Source organism: Leuresthes tenuis, unplaced genomic scaffold (assembly GCF_036924035.1).
Source record: "Leuresthes tenuis unplaced genomic scaffold, fLeuTen1.0.hap1 SCAF_20, whole genome shotgun sequence".
In the NCBI taxonomy this organism is placed as follows: Eukaryota; Metazoa; Chordata; class Actinopteri; order Atheriniformes; family Atherinopsidae; genus Leuresthes; species Leuresthes tenuis.
This window is the reverse complement of record NW_027325374.1, coordinates 16,075,913-16,094,424: the sequence shown is the minus strand read 5'-3', so window position 1 is coordinate 16,094,424 and position 18,512 is coordinate 16,075,913. Positions and strand designations below refer to the sequence as shown.

At 42.4% G+C, this 18,512-nt stretch overlaps 4 protein-coding genes across 4 annotated transcripts in view; 1 reads left to right on the top strand and 3 right to left on the bottom strand.

Annotated features, from left to right (window-relative positions):
• LOC140278779 (cytohesin-3) overlaps positions 1-3,248 on the bottom strand; it is a 34,596-nt gene extending 31,348 nt beyond the window's left edge. Inside the window, exon 1 of the mRNA XM_072373858.1 lies at positions 2,919-3,248. Coding sequence (XP_072229959.1) covers positions 2,919-3,162 — 244 coding nt within the window. The 5' untranslated portion in view covers positions 3,163-3,248. The remainder of the gene's footprint in view (positions 1-2,918) is intronic.
• Positions 1-18,512, bottom strand: part of birc5a (baculoviral IAP repeat containing 5a) — an 80,820-nt gene that overhangs the window by 32,850 nt on the left and 29,458 nt on the right. The gene's annotated exons all lie outside the window — the stretch shown is intronic.
• On the top strand, positions 10,990-16,233 carry rac1a (Rac family small GTPase 1a). Its single transcript, XM_072372744.1, has 6 exons — positions 10,990-11,051; positions 12,920-12,991; positions 13,138-13,255; positions 13,788-13,850; positions 14,135-14,294; positions 14,704-16,233. The coding sequence occupies exons 1-6, from the start codon at positions 11,017-11,019 to the stop codon at positions 14,832-14,834; spliced, it is 579 nt and encodes a 192-aa protein (XP_072228845.1). The 5' UTR covers positions 10,990-11,016; the 3' UTR covers positions 14,835-16,233.
• On the bottom strand, positions 16,318-18,484 carry crym (crystallin, mu). Its single transcript, XM_072372743.1, has 8 exons — positions 18,261-18,484; positions 18,030-18,180; positions 17,832-17,894; positions 17,638-17,739; positions 17,292-17,475; positions 17,073-17,194; positions 16,881-16,965; positions 16,318-16,791 (listed from the first exon to the last, which is right to left on the bottom strand). Exons 1-8 carry the CDS (start codon positions 18,425-18,427, stop codon positions 16,718-16,720), a joined length of 948 nt encoding a protein of 315 aa, XP_072228844.1. The 5' UTR covers positions 18,428-18,484; the 3' UTR covers positions 16,318-16,717.

The window sequence follows — 18,512 nt, the reverse complement described above, 5'->3', positions numbered from 1 at the left end:
TGCATTCACTACTGCAGAACAGGTTTAAGTCTCAGCTTTGAACATATGTTGCTCATGCACGCTGTGCATGGCGTTGTGAAAGCATAATTTGCACACATGATGATGCAAAACAGACTCTCAGAGCAACGAAGAACGACTTACGGCTCCTGGTTGTGACATCACAGGTTTTGCCAGTAGTCTGAGGTGTTTACATCAAACAGAATGTGTGTAGACCTGGTTGACCCCGATGCATCTTGAACGAAAGCGGTGCCGATTCTTATCCAACATATAATTTACATTCAAACAAGATAACCTCTGACTCTATATAGGTTGCACAGCATCGATCTGCTGATTTTCTGGCTTGACAAGCTTCTCTTGATTAAACTTTCAGCCGCTGTAAGTGCGTGTCAGAGACCAATTTAGCATCAAGTGTCTGTGCCTGCGATACCAGCATATCAAAGTGTGATGGGAACAATGTTAAGTGACGTGTGAAAGTCAGCAAGAGGCAGCGAGGGTGTGAGTAAGCAGCTGAGAGCTCTTAATTCATTTTAACATTTACAGTAAGTTATGTTAGCAACCGACTCTGCAAGGACAACGTGCCTCTGTGCCCTCTGACTTCCTTCCACGTGATTCAATGGCTGTTATCTTTCTCACTGGCCTGTTCGTAGCGCATGCGATGTTGCCTTTGCAAAGTAGACCGTTCTTCAGTTAAGCACATCAATGTGTCTAACTGGCACGAGAAGAAAAAGAGAGGCAAAAAGCTTTGAGGTCCATCCACTGGGGACAATAACTATGCACAGCAAACTTATGGCAAATCCCCTAAATGATGGTATAAACATACACTAATTAAAGAGTTTGATATCAGAGGCACAATGAGTGGGTCATTTCCACCTCTATTCATATTCATGGGGGGATGTAAGAATATTTGTAGTAAAGGGGAAGTTCAGATAAGCGTCTCTCCTGACACAGCTAATCTCGGTTTAACTGGCCGACTGTTACAAGACTGTAGCTGTTTGTTTACACTACACTACCCTCACACCCCTCGGCCCACAAGACGGTTTGGATTATCAGCTCAGAAACATGCTGCATGTGTGTACTTTTACAACATCATACAATAACTGACTGCAGCCAAGTGCAAGCGGCAATCTGGGTTACATGCAGCTGCACAGGTTGAATTCAGCTTTATCATTAAATCACCCAGTCAAGACTGTAGAGCTCCATGCCCCGATGAGCACCATTAACATCGAGTATGCAGAGAGCGTCTTTAAGTCTCTAAAATGTAAAACATCACTCATTTCTATCCTGTAGACCCAATTAGTTCAGTGACCTTAATGAACTTCAGTGAATTCTCCAGCTCCCTTTTGAAATGTTGCTCAGTGATTCATCCCAGGGGTATTGCAATAACAAACAAATTAAGAAATAGCAGTTTAAAATGAATCAATGTGTTTAAACTGATTTTAGGTTATTTTCGCTGTAACTTATTTCAATTTCACAATCCCATATTTAAAAAGCTAGAGTGCAATCTCAAATGTCCATTTTTAAAAAAAGGAATGTAATGACTTCAGGATCATTTGGATCTAAAGAAACAGAAACAACATTTATAATGTGTAAAGTTGTTTTTTTTAACTAAATGATCCTTTTCTCATTAGATGCGGTATATACACAGTATTTTATATTTTTTCAAAAAGTTTTGTCTCTACTCTTCTTTTACTGTCATTCTGCATGCATTTGGACACTGATAAGACCAACTGCTGTGGTTTTAAAATGGAAATGACTAACTTGATGGATAGTTTCTGATGACGGATTTCAGCTGTTTATTAGTTTGGGGCTTTCTTTTTGTTCACATGAAAACTGTGCTGTGCTGCTCTCATACATGCAGAGTGGGGCTTGAGATTGTCTTGCTGGAATGAGCAAAGACTTACCTGAAAAAGATATAATCTGTATGGCAGCGTATGTTGCTACAAAAACCTGTATATATGCATCATTCTTTCTTCACAGTTGTGCAAGTCAACCATGCCATGTGCACTAACCCCTATGCCATCATGGATGGCTTTCTAAACATATGCTGATAAGAAGCAGCATGATTCCTCCCCTCTTTAGCTTGCAGGACTCAGCGTCCATGAGTTCCCCCAAAAAAGGGTCAACTACTGATTTATCCAGGTGCTCTGTTATCTTTTAATAACATTATGTACCACTAATCACTAGATTGACAAATAATTTACATTTATAATGAGAATGAGCATATATACTTTTTCAAATAAAATTCCAGATTTTTAAACTGTTTTCAGTTTAATGTGGGGTTTCAATTATTCGCCAGTTCATAAAAACATTTGCACTGGACGTATCTCCTGTCAGTGGCATCACAGATTACAGATTACAAATACCTTAATTTTATCCTTGTTTATACAGTTTTGTTGGGTTCTTTAGATCATGTTAGGTACATCCTCCCTATGGATGACTGCCAGTCAGATATCTTATCAGTTCCCACCAGTTTACAGGCTTTGCGTGGTGCCATAAGATAGTGAGGTACTTCAAAGCCCTCCAGTAAGACATCAAACGGATGGAAAAGGTGCGTGCATAGATTTTTTTTCTCTGCCTCTTTTTTTCATGATTTCGGCGCTTCTACACATGTGCCTGTATGAGAGCAGCTTCTCACGCGCAGAAACGGAGAGCATAAAAACCGACACTCTCCCCCTGTCTCTGAGAAATGCTCCTTTAATGTCTATTTTTCTTAATCAGGTTAGATGACAACCCATTCTGGTTTTGTCTGTGAAAACCACAAGACCACCCCACGTCTTCGCGCATCCGTGTGCCCTGACTCACGTATCCATCACTGATCCATCCATCTATCCATCCATCAATCCACCCATCCATCCATTCATCCCCCCCCGCACACGGACTGAGGGGAACCAACTTGAGCAAAGAAGAGCAGCCCTTACCATGATTGTCTTCATCCATTTCGATTGTACGGGCAGCCCGACAGTTCAGCAGAAGGTGTGATAGCTTGCGGGAAATTAATTTCTCTGAGTGTTTTTTAACAGGATCTTTTTTCCTTCCACTGGTACATACAGGCGAAGCCGGTGGTGCGTTCACCGCCAGATGGGTGAAGCGGACAGGCGCCCAGATGTCAGCAGATTGGTGCAAAAAAGAAAGGGGAGAGGCAGCCGCAGTCTGAGCGTTCATTAACGGTGGCTCTGAGCGAGCAGAGGTGATATCTCAGAGATGAGATCTGACACGGCTGTTTCCCTTGTCCCCCTGTTCCATCCTCAGCTGCTCCGCCTGCGTTCACATTAGCTACGCTGCAACCAGGCTGCGTCATCAAGCCCCGCCCCCCGACAACAACACCCCCACACCTACACCACTCACACACGCGCGCGCACAAAGGCTATGAAAAAGGGTAGAGGAGGATTCTTTATGCCAAAGTATGACCACTAAACAGCACTAAGTGCACAAAACAGATTTGCGATGTTGCTCCTCCTCGCGCAATGTTGTTGGTTGAGCTCAGTTTCGAAAAACAAAATGAATTTAAGACTCCAAGAAAGGACTAATTCCTTTATTGGTTAAACCTAGTAATCTTTAGAATTAATTAATTAATTTTCTATCCAGGACAAACGTAAAAGTCTCACGGGGGAGGAAAAAAGTAACCTCAGAAACTCTGAATAACGTGAACTGATAAGTTGTGCGTTTGCAAGCTGAGAAGAATTTAGTTAGGATGAAGCACTCTTGGCTGTGAAAAGAGGGCCTGTCACAAAAAGTAGGCCTACTTTTGCACTGTCGATAAACAAGTGGGTCTTCACAACTCAGTTAAGCGCCATGTTCCATCAGGAATGGAGTTTAATCGAAATCTGTGTCAAGATGTTCCAAAAACTTTAAAATTGGGGTTTCCAAAAAAAAAAGCTTATGTCAGACACAGTTCACATTTCTGTCCCATTAAAACTCATCATGCCACGTTGACACCCCCCCCCACCCAGTGGTTTGAGGGTGTGAAGAAACCACATATCCATTCCAATAAGAGATTATTTGTAGACATGTTTTTCTTCTGCTTTGAAAAAAAAATGGTGTCATGACTAGGAATTAGGGCCTAAAGCACAAGAAGAACATCTGTTCAGGATGTGATATTAATAAGTTTTGAAAATGAATTATTAAATGGATTCAAATTCATGTTTTTTAGTTTTTGGTGTGAAACAACAGTTTGTTGAAGAGAGATTTATCTTTTTTTGTTAAATATTTCTTTTTCAAACCACCTTTTTTGGAGTTCTGCCCCAACAAACTTCCCCGAGGATGTATGTTAATAAATTTCCCTTTTGGTGGGGCTTCTGACCTCATGCATCGTCAATGTTATTGGTGACGACACCTTTGAGGGCTCTCAGCCAAAGGAATCCGACTTCCTGTCTGTCCCTTCCCCTGTGAGAGCGTGACTCGTGAGGCTTTTCCAGCAAAGATCCCGGTCACACCAGCGTCTGTCCTTCTGCAGGGAGGAACATCAAGGCAGGGCTCGGCATATGGTCCCGAGTTCAGGAAGGGAGTTGTGCTAGGGACACATTGTGCAGCACTGCAGGGGCACAATGGAAGAAAGTTACAGAACAGGAAGCAATGTTATGGGCCGGTTCTCCTCCACCCTCGCAATATTATGAAATCTGACTTGTGGCACTAAGAGGGGTTTAATCACACCACTGTAACCTTTCCTCTGTATTCCATGACTGTGTGTTTTTTACTTTATGGGTGTTATCCATTCTCAACTTACATGTACTGTTAACCTCTGTTATGTGCCCACAGCAGATGACATACACATTTTGCAGAGAACAGACATGTTCGGCCCTAATCTGGGCTACTTTTGACACTTATCACTCAGTTTCCTTGGAGTGGGCCAACTTTGAGTTATAGTGTGTGCGGTATAGGCCAGATGTGTCCCAAAGTCCCAAAGAAAAAGCAAATTTAGGTCATTTTGATGGATATATTGCTGACTCACACTGAGACAGTGACATCATTGAGGATCATGTGAGTCGAGCTTGGGCCAAACCCTCCTTGCTATCCGGTTTAATTTGGAAATATACATGACAATGGCTTAGAATCATCTGAAATGGTTGAAATTACATTTCAATTCCAAGCAGCACCAGTGTTACTAAAAAAATTGCAAAGCCTTAAAAATCCTCTGTATCTATTCATCTAGTTTGTATACTAGAGTTTTTTAATTTTTTTTTATCATATCTCCATTTTTAGTCTTTTGAAAGGATTTAAAAAACTGTCAAGCAGATATTGATTCAGGAGCTTCAGAGCATGTTATCGTACTTTAGTGGAACACATTCATTTGTATAGTTTTTAAGGCAAATGGAGGCATTAGGAGTCTCTGAATGTTATTCTTTGGTTTCCAGTTAACATTGACAATGAGCACGGGACAAGCATTAAAGATTGCTTTCTTTTATAAGTGTATCTGGTCTAAAGTTTCTCCGGACGGCTGAAACTGAAATGTATAGTTTCCCCTTGTATCATACTGTCCTGGGCTGCATGGTGGTGTGGCGGTTGGCACTGTTTCCTCAGAGCAAGAAGGATCTTGGTTTGATTTTCAGCAGGGCCTTTCAGTTCGCCAATTGCAGTTCTTTCTGTGCATCTGTGGGTTCTGTAGAGGTCCAAAAACATGCCTGTTACATCAATTATTGATTCTGAATGAACTGTCGGCGCGGAAGGTTGCTGGGTTGGCCGTGCAATAGACTGGAGGCCTGTTCAAGGTTCACCCTCTCTCTTGCCCGGTGGCTGCTAGGATAGGCTCCAACCTTCCCACCTGTGACTTTAAATAGGATGAAGCGGGTAAGCAGATGTATAAAATGGATGTTGCTGTCCTGTATTTTGAACTTCCGTCTGTAAATCTGTGTCGTTAAATTCAGACTTTGTATCTCAAAATTCTGACTTTGTTTCTTACTTTTAAGACACTAACTTACAATTTAGTCTTGCCTTTTCTTCCCAGCAGAGAGAATCAGTGTCTGCACTTGTGCAACAGATTTGAAAAACCTCCAATCCCTGAGTTCTTTATTGTGCCACAACCAAAGTGCACTCTTCTTCCTTTGAGAGTCCCCTTGCTGACAGTAGAGCTTGTCTGACATAACAGATGCATATGTCTATTACTTCATATACCAGGAAACAAACAAAGCAAACATACATGCAATTCCAATCAGTGAACATTTTACTGGACAAGGAATGTCTTAAGTACAAGACCTAATATAAAAAGTTGAGTCCTCGATTTCCTTTTTTCTCTCTCGTTTCCTTCCAACTGCTAATAGAACGCAGTGTCAAATGAAATATCCTAAAATAGAGAATTAATGGTCTGTCTTGTTTTTCCCCTCAAAAGCTCCAGGCGTAAACAAACATCCACTCCACTGCATTGCAGCATGTTTCAGTAAATTCCTCCTCACACCCCCTCAGAGGCCAGCCTGCAGGAAGACACCACAGTTGGTTTCATGTAAAGTTTTGAAAAAGAAATTTAGAGAGGAAGTTCACTGTAAACGCGACATTTTCACCATCATCATTGTCTGTCTCTGAGGTGTTCCTGGCTGCATTTCACCTCAAGGTGGGGTTTTGAACCATGCGACGGAAGGCTGTAAGTTTTGGGAATCCTCCTGTGTTAAGTGTTTGGACCGTTCCAGGAAGGCGCACATTTCCAGTTTCTAAATCAGTGGAAACAGAAGGGTGGAGTTCAGAAAAAGCTCTCGCCACACAATCCACCTCAAATAATTGAAACATTAAACTTCTGATGTCTCAAACTTACACTTCTTGTGAGTCAAATTGAGGATGGCTCCCCTTCAATAAACTAAGAATAAAACAAAAGAAAGTAAGGGTCAGCCTTTATCTTGCCGAGACTCATCGTGATTAACTTTTCACCCGCAAAGCCTGTCATCATGTCAGTGGTCTACAAGCCAACAGAAAGAAAGGCTTTTACATGGATGCACTCACGCCACAATTCACTGGAAGCATGTTGTTCTCCGGGCACGTCCGAGCTGAAGATTTCTGCTTGTTCCCTAATTAGTGTGGCAGTCAGACTTTCATTTTCAGTCCCAAAGGGGCTCAGCCAAAATTCTTTTCTGCCCTGAACTTTTGTTTCATTCAATACTTAAATGGTCCTCTCTTGGGTGCCCTCAAGCAGCAGCCTGCTCCATGACCCATACTGTTATAATGAGGTTGGACAATAAAGCTGTGTACTGCTCGTGTAATTTGTTTGCTGGAAAAATGCTGATTATTGAATGTCTGCTCAGCCCTTTGTTATTGATGTTGGGCATAAAGTTCAATTTTGGGCTTTCAGCTTGAAGCAGTCTTTCTATGGAATACCTGATGTATTATCTCTTGCATTTCAGTCCACCACATGCAATGCCTGTGCAACAAATCAAGTGTTGTTTTTAAAATATGATAAGATGTAATAACCATCTTATCTTGGTCCAAACTGGACTCCAGAGGTCATAGAATTTTGATTTGAGCCCGGTGAGCATCTGAGGAGTGCCTGCATCTTGTGAAAAGTCCCCCACACACGCACAAGTAATGTGACACACTTCCTGCCTCACAGTGGTCGAAAGAGTGAAACAGGCCGTGTTGGTGAAGACTGGAGGAAAGGCTGGAGAAAGAAAACACCCACATGCAGAGTGAGAGGGAGGATGAAGGAAACATGTGGGACAGTGTTCTGACAGCAAAGCACTTCAATGCTCCTGTTCTTTAACTCAAAGGATGGAAACTTCACATCATATTGACCACAGCAACATGCCACTCACTCACACATCTGACTATATCAAAAAATAACTCATGGTAGATCATTAGAATGTCATCAGAAACAAATATCTCTGGAGTAGAGACAAGCAGTTGAGTGGAAATCCCCTTTAATCTCGTTACAAAAGCTTTAAATAGGCAAGATATCTATTTTTTGTAGGCGCCACCACTGGCTGCTGGTTACTATTGGTGCAGAGAGAGAACTTCTTGAACAGTGCAGCTTATTTTTAGGGAGCTTCCCATCTGCTGTCTGCTGAGTAATATACAAGCTGCACAGCGCAGCCTAAAACCAATTAGGAAGTAAACATAAAGTAAATCCTGCTGTCACAACAAGATGTTTAAGGAAGCCCTCGGGAAGCGGCTTGAGGTGGCTTTCAAAGAATGAGAGGGAATTTATTGCTGTTGTTGAGGTATCTTTGGAATTTGGCATGTTGTGCAGATTTATTCTCAGAATACAGGGAGCATTTCCGTGTATATGTGGCTGTGAGCGGATGAGTTTTACCTTCAAACGTGGCAAAACTTTGGATGTAAAAAGTCAGAGTTATGAAAGGCCATTATCAGATCATAACTGCACATTTGCGTGGATGTGATCAGGCTCATTCTTACAGATTAATTCTTGCACGGCCTATCACTTATCGCTATTTGAGCAGCTGAATATATGTAGCAATGCTGGTTATCGCTTGTCGCTGCAGCATGCAGACTTATATCGATCATGTTGGAAGATAACAGCAGCACAAATGCCAGAGCCTCAGCAGGGTTCAGCCATCTGCTTTATGTGCTCATTTAGCTTTTTCGTTCCATAAAAAATGTTGAATTTCACCACATTATATGATAGCAGATATTCTGTGTATCCTGTTGTGCTACCATTACAAAACACATTCGGGGATTTAACTGATGACTGCCTGCAGCCTGTCAATCTGACTCCCATGCAAACGAGAGGGGTCATTACATCTTAGTGCTTATTAGAGAACTAATGATCGAACGTAATGATCCGATAAAATGTGTCTCTGAACTGCAGTTTGATAGGGAGATGAGTGGACTGATGGCGACAAGAGAGCCGAGTGTTTGCATAGCAAAGACTCACAAACTGAATTCACTTTATCAACAGCTTGGGATTGTTAGAAGCTCTTTCTTCGTGTGACTGAGGCAATACTCTTGTCCAAATCTTCTGAAACACTCCCAATATCACAACTCAGATGTTTCTGTTTAAATCGGTACGTTAAACGTGCAAAAGAGGTCTTGGAACAATTGTAATCTTTCAACTGACTTACTGATTTATCCCTATCCCAGATTTAAGTCCTCATAACATACACGAGAAGGGAAAAGAAAGCATGAAAGAACGGAAAGGTTTGCCTGTGGGAAAAATATAGCGATCCACTTAGTTGTCAAGAGCTGCTCAAGAAAGTCAATACTTATGTCGGGTTTCACGATTAGAACTAAATATATGACCAACTGCAAGATTGGAAAGAGATGGACTGATACGGCTTAAGCACAAATAACATCCATATTTCTGTAATAGTGGCCCAAAGAAGCTAAATCATCTGAAGAAATACAGGTATTGTAACATAAAGATAAAGACAATAGATACCAAACACAAACATAGTGCACTAAAAAGAGACTTTTGTTAAGATTAAGCACGGCACAATGCAGGTAGCTTAATATATCGACATCTTGCAATATCTCAATATTCTCATTTTTTAATCTTTAGGATGTGTTAATTCTGCGTCAGAGATGATTTCTCTTTCAGTGTCTTTTCTCTGTTAGATGTACAGATATCCCGTAGCATCACTCCCTCTGCTGTGTTTTACAGCCTCCCTGTTGTGTTGACAACAGTCCTGCTTATCCTTCAATAATCTCTCTCCCCTGTTTCTACCCCCTGAGTAACACTGATGATCATCCTATTGATGTGTTTGACTATAGTGTAAGAAATACACTTTGTCCAGAGCTGAGGTGTGAAAACTGTGAGGACAGAAAGTGAAGAGGCAATATCTGCTTACAAAATGATAGTTTCCCTTAAGATTCTGCATCTTTTCTGTCCTGCATGAAACATGAAAAGAAATGTACAATACTGCCCTCAAGTGTTCTACTGCCATATTGCAGGTGGACTGTGAAGAATTCATGAATTCATTGAAGAAAATAAATGTATTCCCCAAACTTAACAAATTTGAGTTAAGTCCTGCGTGCAGAGAATGTACCAATATATTACCTGTTTAGTAGAGTGTGTCATAATTTGCACACATACCTTATCACACATAAGTAGCGCAAATAGTCCACATGACACCACTGTCTATTTTTTTTCATTACTGAACATCATCAGGGCCTTCTATGTCTACCTCTTCACGTCACAGATTTGTTAACATACAAAACAAGTTAAGCTAAATCCATCCATTCATCCATCTATTGAAAGCTGGAGAACATTTGCCTATGAAATGTCTTGAATATAGTTGGGGGGGGGGGGGGGGGGGTGTACCTCCTTATTGTATTGTGCAGCTGTAACAGGGAGCGACTGCTTTCGTTCTGAGGTTTGATGGTTCTATAATCTCGTTCTTTTCCACAGTAAACACCAGGAGAGGAAATCCCCCAGCTCAGACTCACATGAAGCTCCCTTGTTCTGTCATATGATGAAAACTTCAGTATTCTGACTTGCCTGTTAGTTTTTTGCCACTACAAAACTCAGTCAATCTGTCTTTTATTAGTCAAAAAGATAATCCACTGGCCTGACCCCTTCTACAGATGGCAAATTCCCAAACTACTTGTGCTTCTGATATTCAGACTTGAATGCATCTTTGTATTTTTTTCCCACATTGTTTTACTGCACATTTCATATGAGGATGCCTGCTGCTGGCGGCTTTTTTCCACGCCGCTGAAACTGGTGCAGTTTAGCAGTAAATTAAAGTACACCTGGGACTAGGACTGGATGGCACACTGTTTGTAATAGCCAGTAGATGTCGGGTTTTGACCACTTTGGTCTGACCGGATGTGGCTCCCAAGGATCTCAGCTTGTGGGCGTTTTCTTTTTTTTTTCTCCCCCCTCAATCTTGGCTCCAGCTTATTTTTTTCTGGGTGTTGCCTGTGTGGTTTACAACTTTGGAGTTTCACCGGGGTGTTGCTGCTGACAAGGAAGGACAAGTCGGATAAATCCTGCAGTGATTTTTTTATTTTTTTCCCCCTCAACACGTTAACTGGCCGCGGTCGAGGCTTGTTCAGTCAGTGTCCGCTGAACTTTTCAGGCAGCGCCGGTGTATTTTAGCTGCCGTTAGCTTGCCGAGCTAACTGAGACCGAGCCGTCCGATGCAGGCCATTAAGTGTGTGGTGGTGGGGGACGGGTGAGTTAAAGTTTACGCGAAGTCTCACTTTAACCTGTACGTTTTTAACACTTTGACCCTTATTGTAACGAATGAAAGCTAACGCGGCTGTTTTGGTTGACCCAATTAGCAACAGTTGGCTAGCGGCTAACAAGCCTCGGATAACATGCCAGCAGAGCGACAGCTGTTGTTGTGCCTGCTGTCGGTCCAGCTGGGTCACAGATTTATCCACATGCTCTAGTTTGGTGAGACTGAAGGGGTCACAGCTTGGTATTTGCTAGAAATGACGCAGGCGGGACGTGTTGGCAAGTTTCTGTTGGATACCTCGAGGTTTTGTGGTCGGACGCTCTCGTACTGATGTCATGAATAGACTGTCATGCGTTTCCAAACCACCAAACTCCTCTTAAGCCTCGAAACAACTTACAGATAGGGTTGTGTCCTTTGAGGCCTTAATATGATTAATACATCTAATCGAAACTTGGCAATTGACAACATTCAAAGTACGTTTAAAAAGCGCAGCTCCTTTTAATTCTAATAGGAAAGAAAAATAAACCAAACTGTCACATTTAACCCCGTCAGACGTGTTATTTTGTTACTCATCGTGCCAAATGAATGCATTAAAGCGCACAGAACTCTATAAGAAAGGCTTCTCCACTCTCCTCGTTGGGTATTACATGTGCGCAGGCTGTTTCAAGTGGTTATAATATTATATTATAACTAGTTCAGTTGAGTTTCTTACAAGAATGAGTGTATTATTTTTCAATAATGTAATCTCTTGATAGAAAAGAGATCAACTGAAGAGTGATAGTGATGTCCTCTCTTTGGTTTAACGTGGATCTTCTGTTGGTGTGTATTTTGTAGGTTGACCTAATTATAACATCTATTAAAAGTTATAGAATCTATGCAAGTGGTTCATTTGGTTCCCACAGGCTCAACGATTAATCCCTTTCTCCGTTGTGTGTAGAAGAGTATATTAAGTTTTGCACAAGCAGGCGTGTTATATGCAGATTATTACTTTAGTGATTTCATCTTTGTGCCAAGTTTGTCTGTGTTTGGTTTCAGGTTAATGGCTTCAGTTAATGTCAGACGGCCGCATTCTTGCCACAAATCCGGCAAATTGCTTTGAGCGAGTTAATGGGCGTTCACTCTTTTTTTTTTTTTTTTTTAAAGTTGATTTACAAAGCCAAGGAGTGAGAAGGCATTTCCCAACTGAACCTTTTCATCATAAAGCTTACAATCTACCTCTCCGCGGTAATCCGCAGCTGTTTTCACATGAATGTCCACACATATAAGACACAAGTCGGTTAAATATTAAAACCAAAATGTCCCCACGGCAATGTTGTGGTGTTTGGCTTTGCAACTGAATCCAGGATATTAATGACAGTAAATGGTCAAAGTAAATTGAATGTTTTATCACCACTTAATCCCCTTGAGATAAGTGGTTGCTGCCATTAATTCTCAGTAAAAGAGGACACTGCAAATGAAGCAAAATTGTTTTATTTTTTTGTTAATAAATGAATAGATACATTTCCCGGTAGGTATCATAACTGGTTGGACTTGTTCTCCGTTTTAAGTTCTTGCTGTTTGTGTTTTCTGCATCTTCCCCGTAGTGCATCAGCGAAATACAAAATGGAGCCTTTCAAATACTATCTGATAAATAAAAAAACTACTGTATTGGAGACCTTGCATTCATTGTGAGCAGTGCTAAGGTGACACAAAACCCGTTTCACTTTGCATGTTGACCTTTCGGGAAAGAATGGTTACACCTACTAGACTCACAATGAAGAGACTTGATTTGCAATTTATCTTGAGAACATATTGCTGTGATGCAACAAGTGGGAACAAAGTTAATCAAGTCCCGTTCTCACTGTTCCCTCCTCTTCTTCCAGGGCTGTGGGTAAAACATGCCTGCTCATCAGCTACACCACCAATGCCTTCCCTGGAGAGTACATACCCACAGTGTAAGTCTCACACAGCCAGACCCGGTAACCAGCTGTGGCACCACACATGTGGGGAGGCAGCACAACACCAGTTTATCTCTTTATGGTGTTGTGTATTAAGCCATTCTGTTTGTTTTGTAACCTAATGTTCGCCTCCCCGCCTTCAGCTTCGACAACTACTCCGCCAACGTGATGGTTGATGGGAAACCAGTGAACCTCGGTCTGTGGGACACAGCAGGACAGGAGGACTACGACAGGCTCAGGCCACTGTCTTACCCACAGACAGTATGTATACACACACACACACACACACACACATATATATATGCACTGCATGTGTACACACACCAGTGATAGCTGCTCTTCTCCATCCAGTGTCCCTTTGAGGATGAGTGTCAAAACAGATAATGTGAACACTGCTGACTTGGAGTTATTCTCTGGGCTCTAATGCTCAAGACAGAGTGTCGCTCTCAGCAGAGTCGAGCCTTGTATCGACAGTACCTATACACTGTCTGGAGGAGGGCTGAAGGAAGTGAAAAGCAGCTCGTGTTTGCCCTCTTTGTCTCCGAAACAATCTGCTCTCTGTGCCAAAGACTCAGAGTCACTCTGCGTTTAACCAACAGGGCCGGTCTAGATTCGCCTGGAGTAGTGAGTCTGTTGTGAGTCAGTCAGTAGTGTGCGTTCTGTAGGATTATTAACAGCATCACGGTGTTGCTTAACTTTCACATGAAGGTGTTGATGTTCAGTCGGTGCCAGGAAAGTTGAAATGTCATGCTAAATGTTTATGTATTTATTTGTTTTTGTCATTCTCCCCCAGGACGTGTTCCTGATTTGCTTTTCCCTCGTCAGTCCAGCTTCTTTTGAAAACGTCCGTGCCAAGGTGAGAGCAGCCCGCTCTGTGACACTAAATGAACTTTTCAGATCAGCCTGGCTTGATCATTTGTGAGAGTTTGAGATGACGCTGGTTAAATAAACTATATATAGCTTTTTTTTAAAAAACTGTTGATGATATTCCCCAAAGACTCGCACCGTGTCTATAAGTCAAAGTGAACACTGTAGCGTTGTACAGAAGGCGTCTGTGTTTCTGCTGAATAGAACGATGAAGCCGTGACGGCAGCACAGCTCTTATACCGGCTCTTATCAGCCTCTGTCCTTCTCCTGCAGTGGTACCCTGAGGTGAGACACCACTGTCCCAACACGCCTATTATCCTGGTGGGCACAAAGCTGGACCTGAGAGACGACAAGGACACGATCGAAAAGCTCAAGGAGAAGAAACTCTCTCCCATCATCTACCCTCAAGGCTTGGCCATGGCTAAGGAAATAAGTCAGTTGTAGCTCCAAAGATGCAATAAACCTTTTTTCTTTTTCATTCTTCTAAAGAAATTCTACTTTCTACAAAGATCCGATTTATAGCAGGGAACCTGCAGACTCTTAACAATGTTCTGAAGTGAAATGCCATTAACTGTTTGCAGTATAAACGGGAGATAAGAAGGGAAGCAGTGGAATGTCCCTGGATTTGATGCATTACATTTGAATGCAGACCAGCAGTCATTAATCCTGTGAAAATATGTCCCATTTTCATTTTATTTCTTAGATTGACCTTTCACAGTCTGTTCTGTTTGCTTGTTTTAGTTCGGTACATGAATCCATTTTCATTGGTCCTGCATGATGACGCTGCGTGGCGTCATCCAGCTGCTTTGCTGACTTTGCTCCTTTTTTTTTGTCGCAAACAGGTGCAGTGAAATACCTGGAGTGCTCAGCTTTGACTCAGCGTGGCCTTAAGACAGTGTTTGATGAAGCCATCAGGGCGGTTCTGTGCCCCCCGCCCGTCAAGAAGAGGAGGAGGAAGTGCAGTGTACTGTAAGGGAGATCCGCAAGGGGTCGAAAATCCGGTTGCAGTCTGAACTCGCCCACTCGGATGGCTGGGTTCCCACAAATATCTTTTCACCCTGTGTCCTTGCTCACATAGAAGCTATGGTAGATCAAATATCCACCTGAAAGGAATTTACAGATTTAAGATTGTTTTTAATTTTTCTTTTTTTTTTTTAAAACCTTTTAGTCGGATGCGTTTCTGGTTGCTCACATCTGTTCGGCCCCTTCAGGCCGTGTGAAATAAGTCGATTTTTGCGAAAGGCTTGGGGAGTGCGAGGGTGGGAGAAGTGATTCGCTATCTGGGGTTAATTAGGGAGTGAGTGGGAGGACTTTCCGATAAAACGTTGATGTCATTTCCTTTGCGACACGGTGAAGAAACACTACTTGAAACACGAATTCGTCATGAAGTAACTAAAGATGTAGCTATAGAGAGAAGTGTCGCGCTGCACTGCACTCTTTCCCCTAAACACTAAGAGATTCCTGCTGCCTTGACAAAATTTTACTTTGATCAAAAATGTTTGTTTTAAGAAAAAAAGCCGTTTTCCTTTTTTCATTGTCTGTTTTCTAGCCAGCTGTGATTGACGGACCGTTTTGTTTACACGTGTCATCCGACTGGACTGAAGTGATGCCAAAACTCAGTCAACGGTCACATTGTTCTTGTCCCTGTATCAACACTAAAAGGTTGTTTCTCCTCCCTTTGTATTCGTTTGAACCTGTACAAGATGTCATGCAGTCATTAGTAACCCGCTTAATCCTTTAAGGACTAATAGCAATTGTAGCAGGAGTTGAGACGGTGTAATTCCTGGAGTGCAAGTGAGCAGGATGTAAATCATTTCTTGTTCCTAAAAGTTTTCTAAATTGATGCGTCATCCTGACTTAAGTCCCTTGAACTCGCACAGTATTTTTATAACTCGACACATGAAGGTACATGTGCAGCCGGCATTAGCTGTGCTCACTCAGTCTTGATCTCTTTAGTTGTACCCATCACGTCTAGTTTTCATCAAATTCATGCTCAGAAATTGTTCTTAGTACGAAGGCTTTTATACGATGATCATGTTGACATGAAGGCGCGTCACCATTTCATTTCGACCCCATTCATCACTGTGTTTTATGAAGTCGATAAGCCGGCGTAGTAATATTTGAAGGCCGGAACTCATCTGAACTTGTTGTACGATATGATGTTCACCAGTTTATTTTTGAAGCGAGCATTGACCAAGTTGGAAGCGCGCTTTGAGAAAAGAAACCACTAAATCTGGACTCAATATTTTGGGGGCGTTTCAAGGCACAAAGGAAGTGTAAGCTTTGATCTGCTTTCTTACTAAATGTGGTTTAATTTTCATATAGTAATATGATTGTTTTTTTTTTTGTTTGTTTTTTAAAGCAAATAAATTCATTTAAAAAAAAAAAAAAAAATGTTGCGGTACTGTATATTTTCTGTGCTGGACGCATTCACTGAGTACTTTCTTGTAAATAGTTTCTTTATTCCACAGCCTGCTCACATCAAACAGTTGAAAACAATTCAAATTCCAGATGATCGAATATATGTGACGGTTTTAGATGCAGGAGCCAGAAAATGTTTGGCATCTTTAGGCATGCCGACTACCCTTTACTTAGCATTTTTAATCATTCTGCCCAATATCGGACCTGAAAAAAACCCTTTCCCAGTCAAACTCATCTGTACTGAGGCTCACAGGTAAACTCTGACCTGAGTTTATGCAACTTTTCATTTCAGCTCTGTACAGAAAGTTCTGTGGGCTGGTATATCACGTGTTGTTTGATAACGTAGTCTGTTAAGACTGAGAGATGTTATTTCTTTATCACTTTGTGTGATTTGAAGAAATATCTAAGTTGTCAGGAAGTGAGAACAAGGCCTCCTCACAGTTTGTTGGCTTGGGCCGTCCACTGGTCAAATACCAGTTTAGCTGACACTGCATCTTCAACACCCATCCCTGTTGTTGTAGACAGACAAAACAAGTCAAAGTTACTCTGATCGTTTTAGGAATAAACCTCATACCAAACCGTGAACTGCTGGACTTACCGAGGGATTTGAACACTGTTGTTTTCTCTCTGTGAGCAGCTTTTGTCCCATTGATGACATCTCCAAGCTCTGCAAACACCTCAGCCTGAAAACCAGAGAAGCACATTCATACCTTCTCCACATACTACGCAAAATGAGTCGGTCGCACAAAGCTCAGTCTTCCAGATAACTGGTAAGAACAAAGAGACGGACCCCAGAGAGGATGATGTCACCAGACTCGGTCATCGCCCCCTCCCTGCTGTCGGCGTATACTACAGCATCCCTCATCAGCACATTGTCCAACTCCCTCCAGTCTGGCCTGCATGCTCCCACTGCTGCTCCGCAAAAAGTAGAACAGCAGTGGAAAAAGTCTAAATCTTAACATAATTCCACTTTGGATTGTGTTTCTGTGGGTAAATGATTTCTTCTTACCTGCCACGTGAGCTCCTGGTTTCACCCACTGACCGCAGAGCACCGGCTCAGTCGACCCAGTTACTGTCACTATGACGTCTGCTCCTCTCACCGCCTCCTCCACCGAACCACATCCCTTCACAGCGCCTCCCACAGAGTGGAGAAACTTCTCCACTCCCTGTCTTGTGCGGCTCCACACCCGCACCTGAGGTTTAAGACAGCCGGAGTAAAGAACTGACCCAGCTAAGAATCTGAAAAATCTAGTCCTTAAAGAAATCGACAGACTTCTGTGCCTACCGGATGCAGAAATTACGTTTCCTTATTTTCTTGTAACGTGTAATATCATCCATATTTTTCCTACATATACCTCTTTAAATGAAAACATTTCAACGAAGACATTATAATGACTTAGGGCCTGTTTGCCAGTCCCCAAGATGGCCAGAATCTCTGCTCCAGGACGCATCAGCAGCTGTGTAGTACACAAAGAAAGCACCAGAGTTCCATGTTAAAAGATGATTTAAAAAGAACCCTCATTGTTCAAAATGTCAACAACAGAAGTGCCTTAGCAGAGATGGCTGAGACTGCAGCGGTCCTCATGGCTGTGATGACCTCCCCATCCATGACCTGCAGGTTGGAAACATGTCAGTGTGAAACTGAGGGACGTGCATGTTTCTAGAACAGCTTCTTCTGGGGCTGAACAGTAGTGTTTGTCTGTGTCATTGGTCATAAGTTACTGGTGCATGCACCAGTTTAACTCACAGCCTTGACATTTCCATACTCTGGATCCAGCAGCACCACCGTGGCTTGAACAGCTGGCAAACTGGAACCATGCTCCCTCTTGTAGAAACACACAAACTTTGTGGTCAAGACTCCATCATTTTCCATGTATGTGGGCATCAGCCCCATGAAGCTGAAAGGTAACAGAGTATCATCCAGTAACAGTCTGTTAATGTTTAATGAGCTACTTTTTGAAGCAGAACGCAGACCTACCCGTTATGTTTCTGCAGAGGCACGGCGGTGCGGACAGGCTGGATCACCTCTGCACTGTCCCGTTTGGAGAACTTCCCCAAAGCGTCCTCCAGACGAGGGATCAGGTCTCTGTACTGCAGCAGGCACCCCACTTCATGCTCCCATATGATAACGGGAGGCTCGGCCATTGCTTCTGCTTCTGAGCGTCAGACGAGTGAAACTCGTGTTTGGTACAAAGTTCAAGCTACAGTGCAGATTGGCATTCAAGAGCCG

Excerpts from the sequence above, each read along its gene's own strand:
- rac1a (XM_072372744.1), top strand. The coding sequence starts at position 11,017 with ATGCAGGCCATTAAGTGTGTGGTGGTGGGGGACGG. Across the intron at positions 12,992-13,137 it reads GGAGAGTACATACCCACAGT|CTTCGACAACTACTCCGCCA; the intron begins GTAAGTCTCACA and ends CCCCGCCTTCAG. Across the intron at positions 13,256-13,787 it reads CACTGTCTTACCCACAGACA|GACGTGTTCCTGATTTGCTT; the intron begins GTATGTATACAC and ends ATTCTCCCCCAG.
- crym (XM_072372743.1), bottom strand. The coding sequence starts at position 18,427 with ATGGCCGAGCCTCCCGTTATCATATGGGAGCATGAAGTGGGGTGCCTG. Across the intron at positions 17,195-17,291 it reads ACCAGGAGCTCACGTGGCAG|CAGTGGGAGCATGCAGGCCA; the intron begins GTAAGAAGAAAT and ends TTTGCGGAGCAG. Across the intron at positions 16,966-17,072 it reads GTGACATCATCCTCTCTGGG|GCTGAGGTGTTTGCAGAGCT; the intron begins GTCCGTCTCTTT and ends TCTGGTTTTCAG.